The sequence below is a fragment of the Solea solea genome, chromosome 2 (assembly GCF_958295425.1).
Source record: "Solea solea chromosome 2, fSolSol10.1, whole genome shotgun sequence".
NCBI lineage: Eukaryota > Metazoa > Chordata > Actinopteri > Pleuronectiformes > Soleidae > Solea > Solea solea.
This window is the reverse complement of record NC_081135.1, coordinates 3,853,770-3,873,154: the sequence shown is the minus strand read 5'-3', so window position 1 is coordinate 3,873,154 and position 19,385 is coordinate 3,853,770. Positions and strand designations below refer to the sequence as shown.

General features: G+C 45.4%; 1 protein-coding gene across 1 annotated transcript in view; it reads left to right on the top strand.

Annotated features, from left to right (window-relative positions):
- fam171b (family with sequence similarity 171 member B) overlaps positions 1-19,385 on the top strand; it is a 22,250-nt gene extending 2,865 nt beyond the window's left edge. Inside the window, exons 3-9 of the mRNA XM_058612302.1 lie at positions 393-626; positions 2,518-2,610; positions 5,418-5,576; positions 5,680-5,850; positions 6,774-6,890; positions 6,981-7,104; positions 16,125-19,385. Of these exons, the coding sequence (XP_058468285.1) occupies positions 393-626; positions 2,518-2,610; positions 5,418-5,576; positions 5,680-5,850; positions 6,774-6,890; positions 6,981-7,104; positions 16,125-17,442 (2,216 nt within the window). The 3' untranslated portion in view covers positions 17,443-19,385. The remainder of the gene's footprint in view (positions 1-392; positions 627-2,517; positions 2,611-5,417; positions 5,577-5,679; positions 5,851-6,773; positions 6,891-6,980; positions 7,105-16,124) is intronic.

Genomic DNA, 19,385 nt, shown 5'->3' with positions numbered 1-19,385 from the left:
AGATAAGGCAAGATAGATCTAACAAATCTTTGTTATACTGAAAATGATATTGCAGTGTGGGATGAAAAATAAGGGTTGGACTCGTGTTGCACCAGTTTATTATGATAGGATTACATACCATAATCTATATATAGAAAACTTGGGCTGCTCTTGCCTGATCTGTTTTTTGGTTTGGGGTTAGTTTATTCCTGTCCCTGTGCTGTGACTGGGTTATTTTCAGCCACTGCTTGCCTCATCACTTTTTCATGGTGAGAGAAGTGGTCTGCAAACAGATGGAGCTCTCTCTCTCTCTCTCTCTCTCTCTCACTCTCACACTCACACACACACACACACACACACACATACAGAATGTCTGAAAACATTAACAGATGATTATTAAATCTTCTCCCCAGATTCCCACTTTGCTCTGAAAGTCCTGGTGAGGGATCTGGTGACACGTCAGCCGCTGCCGGGCGCGTCGGTGGACGTTTACATGAACCACACACTCAGGAGTTCGGTCCGAACGGGGTCCAAAGGCGAGGTTCTGCTCTGGGTGGCGTACAGTCCGGGCCTCAGTCTGACCCTGCTGGGCAACATGGAAGGCTACGTGCCCAGTCCGCTGCCCTGGAGCGCCACCAAACGGCCAAGTGAGTGAAATACAAGCAAGGTTACATCCATATTACTGCATTTTTATTTGGATGATGGCATTTCAGGTACACGATGGTCATGACATGAGCCTTTTGTTCACAACTGATAATGGAGCTGTGGCCTTTAAGAGTCAGTTGTGAAGTTAATGCAGGTAACTGTGTCATCTTTTCCACCCATCCAAACTAAAACTCTGTGTGGGAGTTTTCAAACTAAACTAAACACTGGGGTAAAAATTAACCACAGGCATAACTAGAGCAGAATGAAGAAAAATTTACACCCAAAATACTTTTTTATTGTGATCTATACATTGTTCTGTTTCAAAATGCTTTTATTTTGAAAATCTGTGAAATATTGCCACAAATACCTGCGATACGAAGGAATATTGTGATGAAATCATTTTAAGATGAACTGAACAGTCCCCCCCGTGGCCCCCAGGTCATTTGAGTTTGAGGCCCCTGGTCTAAGATGATAGAAAACCAGTGTGTCGTGACATTGACATATGATTTTAACAGTGTAATTAGAATGTATACATACATTATTTAGCTAATTCTTGTCCAGATTTCTCCTCAATTTAATTAATCCTTTATTTCTCTCAATAATGATTCATATTTTCTCAATAAAATGTCTCGACACATACTTGGCAGTAAAAATGGAGTCAGATTATGATGAAGCAGTGAAAGCCTGCAGCCATTTGTGAGCACTAATTGACAGTTATTGCAGCTAATATATATATATACACACACACACACAATTAAATTATTCATAGTCATTACATATTAATGCATCTGCCTGCAAAACACCCAACATGTCACTCAGGTTTGCTCATAGCGGACTATGTTGCAAGTGTGCGCTCAAATGTAACCGAACCCAGAGGCCTGCAGTCGTTTTTATTACATTGATTGCGTCTAAAAGCAGCAGCGTGTGTTTTTCCCGAAGAGTCAAGGTGAAAAATATCGCTGCCTCTGCAAACTGTCTTTGTCCTGCTCTGAATCACATGCAGAGGGGAGGGGGGGGGGGGGGGGGGGGTCTTTTTAGCAACCCCCGATCTCATGTTGAGCATTAAAAAAAGGAAAGGGAAAGGTGGGGGGTGGTTGAGCATCACAGATGATGCCCACACATCCTCCTCCTCCTGCTGCTGCTGCTCTGAATCCAGCAGGGGATAAACAGAGATGTGTTGTTTTATTGCACAGGCTGGGCAAAAAAAACAAAAAAGGGCTGCTGCTCAGACGTGTTTTGTTTTTCAGTGAAAAGAGGAGCCTCCCTTTTGTGCCACTGAACCCTAAAAAGAGGTTTGCGGCAGTGCTGCCATCTGCTGGTTAAAGTGTAGTCCTACAACATAAACAACCATCATCTACATATAAAATGAGACGTGTATTAAAACAGTGGTTAAAGGGCTGTTTCACCCATGTTTTTCCCCAACTTGGTCAAATGAAAAAAAAAACTGTAAATCATTATGATGCTGCTGTGTTTGTGTAATTCCACCAAATGTGATGAATTGTTCAGATCTTTTAATCATAAAACTTGACAGAAACAATGTAAAGAGGTTTCTGTCAATTTCATTGATTTGTTTTTAATCCCAACTTCCTCTGTTGTTGTGGGAATGAGACATGTATCTCAGATCCTCTGTCTGATGATCAAATAACACATCCATCTCTGGAAATTAGTAAAAACTAATAAGTGATAACTACTGAGACCTTACTTGTTGCACCTGATGATAAAATACCTCATATTAAACAGCATATTGGAGTTAAAGTGGTAGTTTTTAGTGAGAAACTGCTTCTTCCAGCTGAGGAACGTTCTCATATCTAAGCAATTAAAAAAAACAAAAACCTGCAGAAACAACAGCAGCACATGTGTTTGTTTTCTCACGTCTGCTTCTTCTCGCCGCAGTTTTCTCCGCTGTGACGTTGCTGCTGCTCCCTCACAGTCAGGGCAACGTGTGGCTGTTTGAAGACTCGGTGTTCATCACCAGGAAGCTGCCGGGTAAGAATGCACCGTTTACGTTTATACATAAACACTGTAGAGGACATGGGGATGCCATGTTGGCAGGAAAATCTTCTGCAAAGATGAACGTTGTACGCCATCAGAGTTCACTACGCACTTTAAACTCAGAGAGAAAGAGAACATCTATCACACGGTAGATCACAGAGATTGATAGACTGAATATACAGTGCCTATCATAGGTATTCACCCCCTTGGATGTTTTACCCTTTTATTGCTTTCATAAATCACTCATGGTCAATAAAATGTGGCTTTTTTCACACCAAAATTGATTGGAAAGAACTCTTTAATGTCAAAATAAAAACAGATTTCTATAAAGTAATGATAATGAATCCAAATTATCTAAAGAAAAATAATTGTTTGCATAATTATTCACCCCCTTGAAGTCAGTATTTAGTAGATGCACCTTTGGCTGCAATGGCAGCTCTGAGTCTGTGTGGATAAGTCTCAATCAGTCTTGTACATCTGCAAAACTGCTCAAGCTCTGTCAGGTTGCGCGGGTATCGGGCACGAACAGCCCTTTTCAAGTCCAGCCACAAATTCTCTATAGGATTGAGGTCTGGGCTTTGACTCGGCCACTCGAGAACATTTACCTGGTTCTTTTTAAACCATTCCCGTGTAGCTTTTGCAGTACACTTTGGATCACTGTCTTGCCGGAAAAGAAATCTTCTCCCAAGCCGCAGTTCTCTCGCAGACTGAATGAGATTGTCCTCCAGGATTTCGGTGTATTTCGCAGCATTCATTCTGCCCTCTATCTTTACAAGCCTTCCGGGGCCGGCTGCTGAGAAATGCTTCACAGTGGGGACGGTGTGTTTTTGGTGATGTGCAGTGTTTGGTTTCCGCCAAACATAACGTCTCGTCAGCTCAATTTTGGTCTCATCAGACCAAAGAATCGTCTTCCACTGTACCACGGAGTCTCCCACATGCCCTTTGGAGAACTGTAGTCGAGATCTTTGACCGGTGAAGAACCCGAGCAGCAGACGCTATATGCACAGTCTCACAGTCCATCTCAGCGGCCGAAGCTTGTAACTCCTCCAGAGTAGTCGTATGGGTGTCGGTGGCTTCTCTCACTAGTCTCCCACTTGCACGGTCACTCAGTTTCCGAGGGCGGCCCGATCTAGGAAGATTTGCACACGTGCCATATTCCTTCCATTTCTTGACGATTGCTTTCACTGAACTCCGGGGGACGTTCAATGCGTGGGAAATGTTTTTGGTATCCATCCCGTGAATTGTACTTTTCAATAACCCTTTCCCTGGGTTGCTTGGAGTGTTATTCTGTCTTGACGGCGTAACGGTAGCCAGGAATACTGATCGACCAGTGTCTGGACCCTTCAGACACGGGTGTTTTATACCTCAATCAGTTGAGACACACCCACTTGGGTGATCTTCATTTCAGTAATTGTGAGACTATTGGCACCAACTGGATGGACCTCTATAGAAGTAGACCATGAAATTTAAAAGGGGGTGAATATTTATGCAAGCAATTATATTTCTTTATATATTTTTGTTTAGAAATCTGTTTTCAGTTTGACATTGAAGAGTTTTTTCCAATCAATTTTTGTGTGAAAAAAGCCAAATTGTATTGACCATGATTGATTTATGAAAGCAATAAAAGGGTAAAACATCCAAGGGGGTGAATACTTATGATAGGTACTGTAATTGACCCTTATACTGCCCCCTGGTGCTTTTCATGTGTGTGGCCATTATTCCAGAACTACAGTCATCTGCAACTGTGATAAACTTTCCCTTAATCCTATTGTAGCGATAAAGTAGACATTGCAAATAGAAGAATGTAAAAGAAATAACACATTAAAGTTGTTAAGTATGTTCAATATCACTACATAAGCAGAATCTGTTGAATTGCTGTGTTTTCTTTGCGAGTTTTGAGCCAACTCTGCCGTCTCTTTGTGAAAACCTTAAAACAGACCTTATATTACAGTTCTTCTCAGTCGCTTTGGTGCGTTTCTCACATCACTATTAACATTTGCACAGCAGTTGCTGTATTAGTCCAAACAATTAGTGCAAACTGCAAAATGTGGTGGATAACCTGCAAAAGCAAGTCACTTGCTCAAAATGGATAGTCCATTCCTCAAAAGCAAGTATTCATGTCGACTCTGCTGTGATGTCGTCACATGCTGCATCCACGGCTGCTAGCGGGGCCATTGTGGAGGCCGGTTTGCGCATGACAGAAATTGATAAGTAGTAGAACAATTTTGTATGTAATGACTCAAGCAATGAAATGAAGGCTATTAGTTTTATTGGGAACGACTATTCATCCACGCATCCATAAGTGTAGTTCATTTTGACTGACACGACATAAGCAAATGATAATGTTCTAAAACAGCAGAGAATTGTACGAAAGCAACTGAAACTAAATGTTGTGGAGGTTGAACTAATAGTTGTGAGAATTGTCATTGTGATCAAAGCGATTGAGAAAAACTGTAAAATAAATAGCTGTTGTCGTCGTCTGGGTTCCTCCAGAAGAAAACCAGAAAATATTGTCTAGAAAAGACTGTAGGAGGCGACTCTCAAATCTCACTCTAATGTAACTCAGATTAGCTTGTTACGTCTTACTTTTATAATGTAAATCAACATTTCCCGGAGGAATGACGGTTGCTAGTTTCAGGTCCTCTTCAACAGAACGTGATGTCAGTTTTGTATATTTCGTTGCCACTAGGAGGAAAATAGATGTTAAAGCGAGTGACAAAACAGGAGTTCAGATTCCCACGGGTGACGTGACACAAACTCACACGAGTCATCTAATGAATAAGCCGCGTTTGTTTTCACAGACAGTTCATTGCAGCCGAAGGTCAAATTCCCCAAGAACCTTCTCACCATTTCGGAGAAGAGCAACATCTCTTCAGTGACGGCGTACCTGACTGTGCCGCGGCACCATCTAGGGAAAGACTGTGGCAACTGCACTCAAGGAATCATCAGCAACAAATCAGGTGAGAGTTAAATCAGGCTTGACGAATGCAGACGGCTCATAGTATCGACTGTCAAATGTCTTTATTTCTTCTGAGAATTGGCATGTTTCTTTTCCACCGGCAGCGTTCAGGAGCGTGGAGCTGAAGGCGGTGGCCGCCGCGTGCGTCCTGCTGTACTCGGGTGACGAGGAGCTGCGGGTGCGAGGTCCCATTCAAATCAGCCTTCCTCTGGGACACGACACCCACCTACGCGCCTCTGATACCGTACCAGCCTGGGCCTTCAACCCCAACACCGGTAGGACAAAACCTGATCTCATATCAGTACAGTGGTGAACCGTGAGCACTACAGCCGGGCCTTCAAAAGCAAGAGTACGATGAATTGAAAGCGTTAAACGACTGCAATTCTTTAAGGATGTAAACAAATATACCATAACGTCAATAACATTCCCTGCAACGAGATCCATTGTCAACATGAATTGATAAAACTGGAGACTATTATGGCTACATAGTTGAAAATAAGTGAAAGTACTCGGAGCAAACATGGCCAAAATCAGGCAATGTGGAAACCCCACGTGGGCTGACACGTGTCGCGCACAGTGTCAAAGTTTGCACACGACCGTCAGTTGCATCTCGATGCTGGGGAAGTCAAAGTGCATGCCGTAGTTTTCACTGTGCAGCTTCTGTCTCCAACTAAGAATAACGTTAGGTCTTGAAATGCTTTTCCACTTTCATAACCTTTCCTTTTAATTTGACTTCTGGACTTGGACTAGCATTCTTTCTAACTTAATTGAAAGTGTTTCTGCGAAAGGCCGCCTTTGTCAAGGCGATGCTATCAAGCTAACCATAACACTGCTCTGTCAGCACTCTTGGGGGGGGCGTGTCGTGTGTGTGTGGTGTGCAGTTAGACCTGCGCTGTTAGGACTTGAGGAGCATAGGATGTTTTGTTTTTGGCCCACCCACTTAAGATCAAACCGCGATTGGCCATCACTCTCCAAACCAAAACACATAGGTAGGCCTTCTCCGGGACTGGAAAAGTCTAGAGATGGATGATTGTGATTGGATACGTATTTAATAGTCATATTTAGTGGTCCAGAATTAATGTCGGGCCTTCTGGGAAGGCGTAGAAGGCTCTGCGGTTCCCCACTGTGTCGGTGTGAAATAATAGTTCCTGTAATGGGTTGAATTAGATTAAGTTCAATTTGCGAATTTCCATCGAAGGCGGCTGGGAGAACCAGGGCCTCGGAATAGTGAAAAAGGTCGGCGAAGAACTGGTTTGGACCTACACTGCTTCACATCTGGGCTTCTGGATTGCCGCACCATTGCCCCCTTTCAATGGTAAGATTGCGTGCAGTAATCATTTTATGCCAAAGCAGTATGCATAACAGCTTTTGACTCGCTTCATTTTCTAATCGTTTGACCACGTAGATTACCCGGGACACGGAAGCGCAATGGATTTCTTGTCGTACCACACGTACCTGCTCATAGGAATCCTGGGCGGAACGCTGGTGGTCGTCATCGGATGTCTTTCCGTGCTGTTGTGTCACTGCGGGTGAGCTGTTTTAAAGTGTTTATTTGTGAAAGGCTCAGTGGACAACGCAGGCGTCGTCCGCCTGACCGAGGTGCATTTTGGACTCTGCGGGTGTCTCACAAGTATCTCTTGAATAGGTCACTGTTGTGTGGAGGTGGGTTGGACCTTAGACTGTGGTGTTTAGGCAGGGTTTAGTGTTAAGCCGTCACAGGTGTGCAGTGTAATTGGCCTCGGGGGTGTGGCCAGCACAGCTGCAGGCAAGCAGCACTGTGACGAGGACAGCACAAGAGTGAGGCCAGACCCTGACGCGGCAGCCTCAGCGGCGGCCGAAGACAGGCCAAAGACAAAGGAGTCACGCAGGAGTCGGGCTGGGGAGAGGCCGGGGCCAGAGGGGTCTCCCTCTTCCTGGAGCCCTTACTGCTGTCTCTGAGTGAGTATTTCTTTGTTCATTGCGCCATTTAGCTGTTAGCATCGAGCAAACATTCCCAGTCAGGCACAGGTGGTGTCAATCGTTCAGCCCCGTTGACACTCCTTCTCTCCTACCCCAGCTACGTCGACGAGCCCTAACCTCATTCTCTTTCCTCCGCTTGTCTAAAGCTCTATCTATCTCATAAAGAACCAGTCTCTTTTTCTCCCACCGCAGACATGGCCGTCACCCTTCACAACTCTGTGGTAGCTTCCTCTCACGCCGCATGGAACCCAGGTGTGACACTGCTGCAACAGCTCCCCCTTGCAGATACATGTTGCACGACATCACGAGGACAACAATAAAGTGACGATACATTTTCTTTATTTGTCGGCTCACATGAAAACACACACATACAACTCAACAGTGCAAGTATGTCTCTCTGAAAAGGTGAGTTTTTTAGTTGCCATTTCTAGTGTGGGAGGGAATTCCACAGGTGGGGGGCAGAGTGGCTGCGGGTGCGGGCCCGAGTGGAGATATAAAGGACATCCAAGCGGTACGGAGGTGCAAGGTTGAGTATGGTTTTCAGAGGGCTGTCATGTTGCCCCCGTGTGGTGAGGCGGGAGAGTGACTAAACAAGACATGTTAATAAAGTGACACTTCAAGAGTATACGGTGGAAGTCTCTCTCCGTACTTCTTTCTAAGAGAACTACAATACATGTGTGCCAAAAAACTGCATTTACTCTAGTCAATTACACATGAGACGGGTTTAAGTGGAGAGAACTCACGTAAGTTTAAAGCATAGCTTGCTAGCAAAGCCCACATGACTAGTGGTTAACTAACATTCGCGGCCGACAAGCAGAGGATGAAAAAGACACTGTAGAGATTCCAAGGTTTGAGAGGTTCAACATTGCACAACAACCAGGTCAACATCTCAATCTATACTACGAGGGACGAGGCTAAAGATATTGGGACTTCGTCTCCTATGACGGAGGAGGCGGCAACCGTGTACAACACTGTCAAAGAGAACCTAGAGGTACATTTCGTTGTGAGGACAAATGTTCTTCTGGAGCGAGCCTAATTCTACCAGAAACAGCAGGAACAAGGCGAGACACTTTTAGCACTGCACTGCGGCTAGGGACAGCTGCACAATGAAATGGTCCAAGACAGACTGGTTGCAGGCTTGCGTGACTAAAGGCTGTCGGAGCAACTTCGGCTGGACTCAGAGCTGACGCTGGAGGTAGCAGTGATGCATGCGTGGTGAGGCCACAGATGTGGACAGTGTTCAAACAAAGACAGCAGAAAATGCAGGCGAGAATAAATGAGAAAAACAGTTAGCACACACAGCCAGGTAACACCAGCACAAAGCAAAAATCAGTGGCCAGCTAGAGAAGTAGCATATAACTGCTGTCAGAAAGAGGGTCGCTATGCAAAAGAGTGCAAGTCAGGGGCTCTCAGTGTTAACACAGCAGAGCCAGATGAGGAGGGCGTGGCTTTCTTCGGCACCGTCAACTGTGTGATAGTGAACCCTGGCTAATCGACCTTAAAGTGAATGAGGACACAGCGGTATTCGAAATAGTTACAGGAGCTGATGTGAAGGTGTTTTCTGAAGATGTTTTTCAGAAGGTGCAGTTTCCAAAGCTGCAAAGCAAGTGCTGCACGGTCCTGGTCAGACACCCATCGCAGTGAAGGTAAAGTTCACAGCAACCATAGGAACAGACTGCAAAAACACTACGCAGGACGTGTAAGTGGTCCCGGGTCTCAACTTTAGCCTACTGGGACATCCAGCCACTAGGGCACACTCGGTAGCACTGGACTCAGTCAAGAGACTCAAAGGGCTAGGCGAAATGGAGGGAGAATATAGGATAAATGCCAAACCACTCTCCATATCGACCCCACGGCAAATCCCGCTGCCTCTTTTGAACAACCCCCAGATTGTTGCACCAAACAGTCACAGTTCCAAAGCCAAACAAAGATGAGGTGCACATCTGCGTCCATCTGACCACATTGAACAAGTCCGTCAAGAGGGAAAGACACATGCTCCCGTCTGTCAAACGCACACTTGGACAGCTCGAGGGTGCCAAAGTCTTCTCTAATTTCTATGTGAACTTGGCTAATTCCCCTCACCAAAGAGTCCGCCCTCCTCACAACATTCCTCACTCCCTTTGGAAGGTTTTGCTTTAACCGCCTCTGCTTCGGCATATCCTCTGCACCTGAACACTACCAGAAGACAAGATCCCAGACACTGGAGGGACTCGGCAGTGCTGGGGAGGCTGCGGGAGGCGGGTGTCGCGCTGAGAGGTGAGAAATGTGAATTCTCAAAAGACCACATTACATTTCTCCGACGGATCGTACATGCAGCCGGCTTGAGAGCAGAGACTGACGCGGAGTAGCCTGAGGACACGAGCAGTGTGAGACAATTCCTTGGAATGGTGAATCACCTGGGAAAGTACTAAAAGACACAGCCACTCCGGGACCTCTTAAAGAAACAAAACATGTTTCGTTGGGGGCACGATCGGCAAAGAGCATTCAACAGCATCAAAGGGGAGCTAAGCTCGCCACCGGGGCGGCCGATCTATAACGCAAAAGCCGAGACAGTCGTCCCGGAGACAGGAAGAGGGCCACCTCGAGCCAGTCGCATATAGCTCTACAGCACTCGCAGACACTGACAAGAGGTTGAGAAAGAGGCCTTGACAATCACGTTGGCGTGCGAGCATTTCTCAGACTACCCGTTAGGTATCGCGTTCCGTCACTGGGCTCCGAGAGCCCGGATGACCTCCCGCCACGCATTCGGAAACTCCGGGTGAGAGTGATGGCTTTCCACTACTCCTTCTCTCATGTGGCCGGCAACAAGTTGGCCACAGCAGACGTACTATCGAGGGCGGCCGGAGCGGGAAGAGGAAGTCAACCTGTATGAAAAATATGATCACGTCCCTCCCAGCTACTGAAAAGAGACTACATGAAATAAGGGAACACCAAGAACGCGACACAATTCTGAGCCAAGTGAAAAGGTACTGTAATGACAGCTGGCCAGACAGACCTTATCTACCGTACGCACATGTCGAGGGAGAGCTATCGGTGGACAACGGCTTACTACTGAAAGGATGTAGGCTACTTATTCCCAAGCTGCTACAGACGGACGTCCTTCGGAAACTGCACGCGGGACATCGAGGTGTAGCCAAGTGTCGCAAAAGAGCCAAACGATCCGTCTGGTGGCCAGGACTGTGTACGCAGCTTCAGTAAGTGGTCAAGGACTGCGACGCGTGTGCAAAAGAAAGAATCGACCCCAGAGAGCCACTGCTGCCTGCAGAGTTCCCCGACAGACCAGGGGCAAAGGTGGGTGCTGACTTGTTTCAGTGAAACGATAACCAGTATCTATTGGTGGTACACTACTTTTCCCGCTTTGTTGAGGCAGCGAAGGTCATGTCGACAACTTCATTAGCAATTGTGGAACATTGCAAGTCCATATTCGCCAGGCGCGGCATACCTTCTGACGTCACGACAGACAACGGACCCCAGTTTGCGTCCGAATGCGTCACTGAGTTCGCAACACAGTGGGGGTTCGCGCACACAACGTCCGGCCCCAGATACGCTCAGAGCAATGCAGAGGTGGAGCGCGCCGCGCGGACAGTTAAAGGCCTCCTCCAGAAAGGAACACGTCAATGGGAGTGAATCCAGATCATGCAGAGCAGGGCCCAGTTCAGCCACGCAGTCCTGAGCCTCCGGCACGCGACCCTGCAAGAGACAGACGACCTCCGGGATACCTGAAGGACTCTGTGGCTAAATAGCAGGTCACCCTGGGAAGACTGAGTGATGTCCATGGGCTAAATAAACCCCCACACTCAGTAGGAGCATTAGGCAGTCTACCCCACCTTCTTAGTTCAGATTTTCCAGTTGCTGTTGCGGAGGTGAAAGTAGGGGGACCGGGTGACACGGTTATTGACACGGGATGTGACGGAGACTCTTTACCTGAGGGGAGGGGGAGATGGAAGAGTTATCAATGGATAGGGAAAAGCTGTGGAGAATGGGGATTTAGTGGCAATTACAAGTAATTCTGTTTTATTGCTGTTTAATTTGAGCAAGTTTGAGGTGAACCTGGACTATTTCAAGGGGACACTTGGTGGGAGAGCGGAGTTGGGCTTGGTGGACGGGTACAGCTGGGTGTCGTCCACATAGCAGTGGAAGTGAATGTGGTGTTTAAGGAAGATCTGGCCAAGGGGGAGAAGGTAAATGATAAAAAGCAGGGGCCCCAGGAAAGAACCTTGGGGCATACCGGTGATGACGGAGACTGGATCAGATGAGAATGATTTGAACTGAATGAAATGAGTGCGACCACAGAGGTGACATTTAAACCAGGTGAGGGGTGGGTGTGTGTGTGTGTGTGAGATGTTGTCAAAGGCAACAGTCACATCAAGGATACGTCCTCTTCTAACCCAGAAGGCGGCATGGGTTCTGGTCCAGGTTCTTGTCTTTTCACAGAGATATTGACATTTACGTGTTTCGTTGAATGAACTCAACACGCTGCTGTGGATTCTGCATTACTCGCATTAATCCAGTGCGAGTCAGCGTGGAGTCTTTTAGTTATATAAATCACAAAGAAAGAAAAAAAACCTATCGCTGCGTTTGTGGCGTTGATGAGCGTTGCGTCAGACTTTTTTTCCAGAATCAAGAGTCTTCTTTTCCCTGTGAAGACAATGTGAGAATAAAATCAAAATCCTTTCTTTCTTTTTTTTCCAGAATTCCGTCCTCACAGGACAGGTCTGCTCATTGACCCCAACTGGACTTTCACTCTTTACCCACAGCCACGCTTCTCTTTGCAGTCGTTTGTATTTCGTGCTTACTCGTCCAGTAAAACTAATCATTGTTGTCATCTACCGTCCACCGGGCCCATTAGGAGACTTCTTGGATGAACTACATGTCCTCCTTTCAAACATCCCAGAAAATGGCCCGCCACTTCTTCTTCTTCTTGGCGACTTTAACATCCAGTCAGAGAAGTCATCCGATTTACATCGTTTACTTTCCTGTCTTGCTCTCTCACTCGCTCGCTCGCTCCTTCTCTACCAACTCAAAGTTGGCAACCATCTTGATCTCATTTTCCCCAGAAACTGCTCCACCTCCAACCTCACGGTAACTCTACTTCATGTCTCTGATCGTTTCTTCATATCCTACTCTCTCCCACTCTCCTATGGGGTTACATTTGTTTCAATAATATTTGGACATGTGCAGAGGGTGATCCACACGTATTTCTTGATTTGAAGGCGTGTTTTGAGATCCACAAATAAAAAAAACCTTCATCAGCAGGTAGCAGTGTTTTACAATCTAGCTAAAGTAACAATGCACTCCATGGCATGGATAATTATGGTATTATAAGAACTGGATAGAGCACCGCCCCCTCTGCCTTGAAGACATTTTGTCATGGTGGCCACTCTTGGTACTGCAACAAAAATACTAAAAGCAATTTCCCATTGACCACAATAGTACAAGAGACGCCTGTAAAAGTGTCCACAGGATCCTCGAGACATGGACACAGGCATGTATAGATCTTTGTAATCTATATTTTTAATCCATTAAGTTTCACATTTGTAAAACCTTCCTAAAGGCCATAAAAAGCCCACAAAAATCACATTTCCAGAGTGACATCACAGCTGTGTACGAGCACAGCAGAGTGCGGTCGTGTGGCGTCTCGGGAACGGCGCTACTGTCAGGAAACCGTACGATGTGAAAATAAATAATAAATTAAGGCAATTCTTTTATATTTCTTACAATTTAACAACAAAGCAGGTTTTAGTTATTTATTCGTCGCTCATTCGCATTTTATTTCAAACTCATTGTCGATGTATTAATTGGGTCAACGACCTGCTGTTTGGAGTCATACTGACACGGGTCGGATGTCGGTTTGAACTGTGGAGCTGTGACCGTGTTATGCACTGAGACCTGCGTTCACATCGCCACTGATCCCCGGGGAGGCTGCTTGTCTTATCGTCACTATCGGTTCATAAAGTTACTGATTAATGTGATGAACACATGAATTAGAGTGAAAGAATCTAGAGTTAAAAAATTACGTTTAACACGTTTTTGTTCCTAATAATATGATTATGAGTCTGCAGGTTTTCTGGCCTGACTTTATTTAATTATTTTATGATTATTATGTTTACCATAAATTGGAATTATTATGATAAGTTAACTTTATTTGTAAAGCACCTACAAAAACAGTTAGAAATTTAAACCACAATACAAAGCATAGCAATGACACCAAAAATCATATTCATGGTTAATATTCAATGGAATTGGCCAGAACCATTAAATTGATCATTTTAACCTGTCATGACATCATTATACCATTCCGCTTACTGCATTGACGTTTGTTGCTTTTGACATTCATTTACAAATCCATGGTTTAAAGCCCCAAGCAAACATGCAATCGGTATTCATGAAATCCGCTTGCATGTGTCAGTAGCGTACTCCCATCATGCCTTTCGCTGTTTATGGACGCGCCAAAGGGGCGGTGCTCTAATAATACATCCATGCCAAGGAGTGCATAGTCACTTCAGCTAGATTGTACTTAGGGATGTAACGATTACCGGTATGACGATAAACCGCGGTAAAATTCCCGACGGTTATCATACCGTTTCAAATTTTAATTATCGTTAAAACCGTGATTGATTACCGCAACTGATTACCGAAAAACTCACAGTGATACTGCTCATTTCCTGGAGAAGCAGCAGCACCTGAACGGCACTCGCTCAAGCGGGCGCGCATGCGCAGTTTGCACTGTCTGTCCAGCGACAACACGGCTGAAGCCACCTGCGCTCCAGAGATTACCCCCGTAAAATCAGAAATCTGGGCATATTTTGTATTTTTAAAGGATGTTGAGAGTAAAATAATTGAAGACAATCAATCCTTGTGCAGAAAATGCAAAAAAAAAATCTCCGCGAACTTCGCGGCGCGAAGCCACTTCCAATATGATGAGCCATCTCCGTGACCACCACACACAACTTTTCAGCGGGTAAGTCAACAAAAACGGGATTTCGGAATAGTGGGAAACGTCATGGTTTGTCTCGCGAAAGCGAGTAGTGTGCAGACGACAGGTACCGTAGCAGACCAAAATGTGTTTGTTTCTGTGTTTTTTTATTTTATTTTTATGCTGTGTACGACTGCTGCTACTTAATTATTATCCGACACAGAGTGAGGACCTGTGTGTGTGTGTGTGTGTCAGTCAGTCAGATGATAATTATCAATAATAATAATAATAATAATAATAATAATAATAATAATGATAATAATAATAATAATCATATAATATAAAATATCTTTTTTTTAAATAAAACTTGGTTAAAAGATTTCAGTGTGTGTGTGTTCAGTACTTTTGGAAAATTTTGAACACATCTAACAATACCGTGATAATATTGATAACCGTGATAATTTTGGTCACGATAACCGTGATATGAAATTTTCATATCGTTACATCTCTAATTGTACTTGTAAAACACTGCCACCTGCTGCCATAAAGACTCATCAGTCTGGTTTTAAAGCAGGTCAGTCGACCGAAGCTGCACTTCTTGCTGTCACTGAGCAACTCCACACTGTCAGGGCTGCCTCTCTCTCCTCTGTGCTCATCCTCTTGGACCTTTCTGTAGCGTTTGACACAGTTAACCACCAGATCCTTACTTCCTCCCTTCAGGAACTAGGTGTCTCGGGCTCTGCGCTTGCCCTACTCTCGTCCTATCTTCAATACCGAACATACAGAGGAACCTGGAGAGGATCTGTGTCGGAACCCTGTCCTCTTCTCTCTGTGCACCAACTCTCTTGCTCTTGGTCAGCTCCAAAACACACATAACAGAATGGATCTCCGCTTGTCTGACCGAAATCTCTCACAACCTCAGAAGGATACGTCCTCTTCTAACACAGAAGGCGGCACGGGTTCTGGTCCAGGCTCTTGGCATCCCACGCTTGGACTACTGCAACTCCCTCCTGGCTGGTCTCCCTGCGTGTGCCATACGACCTCTGCAGCTCATCCAGAATGCAGCAGCTCGACTGGTCTTCAACTTACCAAAGTTCCCTCACACTACGCCGCTCCTCCGCTCCCTTCCCGTAGCTGCTCGCATCCGCTTCAAGACTCTAGTGCTTGCGTTCCATGCTACAAACGGATCCAGTCCAGCCTACATCCAGGACATGATCAAAACCTACACCCCGGCCCGCCCACTCCGCATCGGCAAACCGGCTTGCTGCCCCCTCACTGAGATGATAGCAGAGGCGTTCGCCAAACTCGAGACTGTCCGCTGTCCTGGCTCCCAAATGGTGGAACGAGCTCCCCATCGACATCCGGACAGCAGAAAGCCTCCACGTCTTCCGCCGCCGACTAAAAACACATTTCTTTCGTCTCTACCTCTACGACGATGGTGACGCAAATTTAAAATAATTAATAGCACTTACTTGTACATCGCACTCGTGACTAGCACTTTATAGTTTGGCTTACTTGAAGCACTTCTAGCTCTTGTTGAATGCACTTTTTGTCTGCCTGACATGTATGACATGTAATGTAATGTAATGCTTTACTGTGCCAAACTGAGCCGTATTTTGTCAGAAAGCAGTGCTGCTGATCTTACAGTACAATACCATTTCCCCCTTCTTGCAGTGGTTCTCATCGGGAACACGGGGGGAGGAGGAGGAGGAGGAGGAGGAGGAGAGAGTGCTTTTCCAAACTCACAGTTATGAAAAAAGACCAAACCACGTCCACCCACATGGAAGAGGGCTTGTTGTTCCAATCGGGTGAAAACAGTCTTGCTTCCTGCAGTGTCCAGAGCGAGCCGCTGTCCACGCCAAGGCACAAAGCCAACTACAACATCTACGTGGAAGAACCGGGAAGTCGCACCGCGGCTCCTCTGTACGAGAACATCTCTTCAGATCGCATCAAAGGCCTCCAGCCGCCGCCTCACTACATTAACAATGACGAGGTCGCGCGGATTAGGGACAAGGCGAACACTGACAACTTCTTTCAAGATAAACTGCGTCACATCTATAACCAACCAGTGGCCATTATTCAGGCTCCAGAGCTTTTCAGTGCTCAGGAGCAGCAATTGTCAGGCTGCAAGTCTGCCACTTTCCCACGCAACGGAGCAGAGTATGATGCTCACCCAGAGCCGGCAAGTAGAGACAGCTACACCCAGACGTTACCCAAAGTCCCTCACCACCACTCCCAAGGTGGAAGCGGCGCGCAGCAAACCAACCAAGACGATCCGCAGCCTCTCGAGACTCCTCCCCAAGGACAAGGTGTAAACTCTGGTGTGTGGGGACGCTACAGTAACCTCCTGGAGTCCTCCGTCTCCGTGCCCGGGACTTTAAATGAGGCGGCTGGTATGGAGGCCTTCGGCGGTGGACACGTGCCCGGTGAGCTGCAGGGGATTTCGGAGCGCACGTTACTCGAGCTGACCCGGGGAAAGTCCTCGTCGTCTCACTCCAGGGCCTGGTTTGTCTCCTTAGAAGGGAAGCCGGCCGCAAAGGTTCGCCATTCCATCATCGAACTCCAAAGCCGCCGCCGCCCGCCGAGCAGCAACGACACCAGCCTGGACTCGGGGGTGGACATGAACGAGCCTCAGCAAAGCATCCGCGAGACGGAGCGCGACAGGCCGTCGCTCAGGGCCGCCTTGCATCACCACAGCCGCGGGGGGAGATGCGGCGAGGAGCAGGACCTGAGCAGTAGCGAGAGCGGCACCACCGCTACCTGCACGCCGGAAGACCCTTCGCTGAGGAACATTTTCGACGGAAGCAGTGGAGCTATTCCCAATATTCCCGAGGAGCGAGACGGGATGGACACGTCCAGCGCACAGGAGGACAGTGAGTCGAGAGGTACGCCGCCTCCGCGCCGCCTGAGGAAGGTGAGGGAGAAGGGTAAGACTGAAAAGAGGAGTGCGAGGCACGTCCGAGAGGGGAGACCTCTGACCAAGCGAAGTTAGAGCATGGTTTGTGATCGTGTACATCCAGAAAAGCATTGTAATTTACATTTAAATGTCCCATTAGCCGTTCAACCCAAATTGATCTTCATCACATGGTGTCATGAGTGCTGAGCGACGGAAATTTGTTCTTGCCAAATTACGTAGGCATTGTTTTCGTTCAACGTTTGTGCAACTTTGCCAAAGAATGCATAAGCTATAGCTTCAGTAGCCGTTTGTTGAACTCATTTTGTGCACCATGTTTTTCCTCACCATCCCAAATCTGAAGATCACCAGCGAGAGTCTTCACAGTGACATGTCCGTGTGAACACGTCATCACAAAGTCCCCAGTTTGCAGGATGTACACAGATACAGGTCAACCTGTAGTGCACTTATCCTCACCATAATGCCTGCTAGAAACAAAAGAAGGTACAGACGTTTTCCTGCTTTGTAGTGCTGACATCGTTTTCATCATCCTGACAGCTCTTTCAAAAGAAAAGAAGAAGATTGTAATTTGTGACATAAATCTGATTTTAGTGGAATAATTTAGCTTCAACTGCCTGTGAATTGACTCCAAGCTCTGGACACTGATGGAGTAAAACACTGTTGTACACTGTAAAGCTAAGCTGCCGTTTTATTACACCTGATATTCAAGGTTTTCATTTCTTTGAGAATGCACGATATTAAATGTTTGCGCTTGTGTACAAAAATAATCTGCAGTTTGTTACCATTACCATATGAATGAATGGTTAATTTATTTATTTATTTATTTCTTCAAATTTGGGGGGTGAGTTTGTCCTACTAATTTTAATTTAATGAGCATTACATTAAGATATGCTATAAAAATTACGTAAAAAAAAAAAAAACTAAATTGAAACTAACACATTTTCACCACGACAAAACTCGCACCGAAATGAGTGTAACTCCAGTATCTGTAAAATTCAGTATTTTCCTGTGCTATGTTTTTTCATGAAAACACGACACACCAACAGTCGGTGCCTTGTAGATTCGCTTTTACCACCAGTTTTCCCTGAAATGCTGATGTTAAAATTATATTTACTTGCTCATCAGGTTGATTATGAGATGCATTTTGATATAAGATAATAACCTGAAAGAAGAATTGTGGTTTTTAAAGCATATATATCAGCAGCACGGACAGGAATGCTAGTTAAAAAGGAATTTAAATACGCTCACGTCCTATATAGCATATCTTTATTTGATGGTATATTATTTTAATTTCATTCATTCAGTGTCATGACATTACCATGAAGCTTAGCTGTAAATGTGTTTGGTCTTGTACTTGTGTACTTTTAGCTAACATGATTAGGAGGACATTGCAAATATGTCTGTTTTGCTTTGCCATATAAACATTCTGCTAGCATTAGCATTTACCACCATTCTGTAAAATACAACGCTGCTGCTCTTCTTAGCTGTAGAGTCTGACTCAAATATTAAACATTTCAAGTCAGTGTGTAAATATTACACCAAAATATTACACCATTGCTTATTTGTATTGAAGTCGCGGGGGATATGACGATGACAAAACGCTTCCTTTAGCAATATTTAACACTTAAAACAAGTCTGCAGCAACAAAATAGCATATTTAGTCTTCCTTGGCGGTACTAATGTAAAGCTTTTGATTAATTTACTTTGTCATATGTAAGCCTTGATTCTGTAGCCACATTCACGCCACCTTTTTCTAAACAATTAAATTGTTTATTTCAACTTCAGCAGCAACACTTTTTTCATTTTTGAAAAGCCAACTAACCTGACTGCCACCGCCATTTCTACGTATTCTCACTGAATGTATTTGTATTGATTTTGATGTGTTTCTATTGTGTGTTTCTCTCCTTTCCAACCACAAATATGTGGGTTTGTTTCTTTCTACCTTCTTGTGTTTACCTCCAATGTAAATGTAGTGTTATTAGTCTTTTTGTGCACTCATTTAATAAAACTACTTTATACCA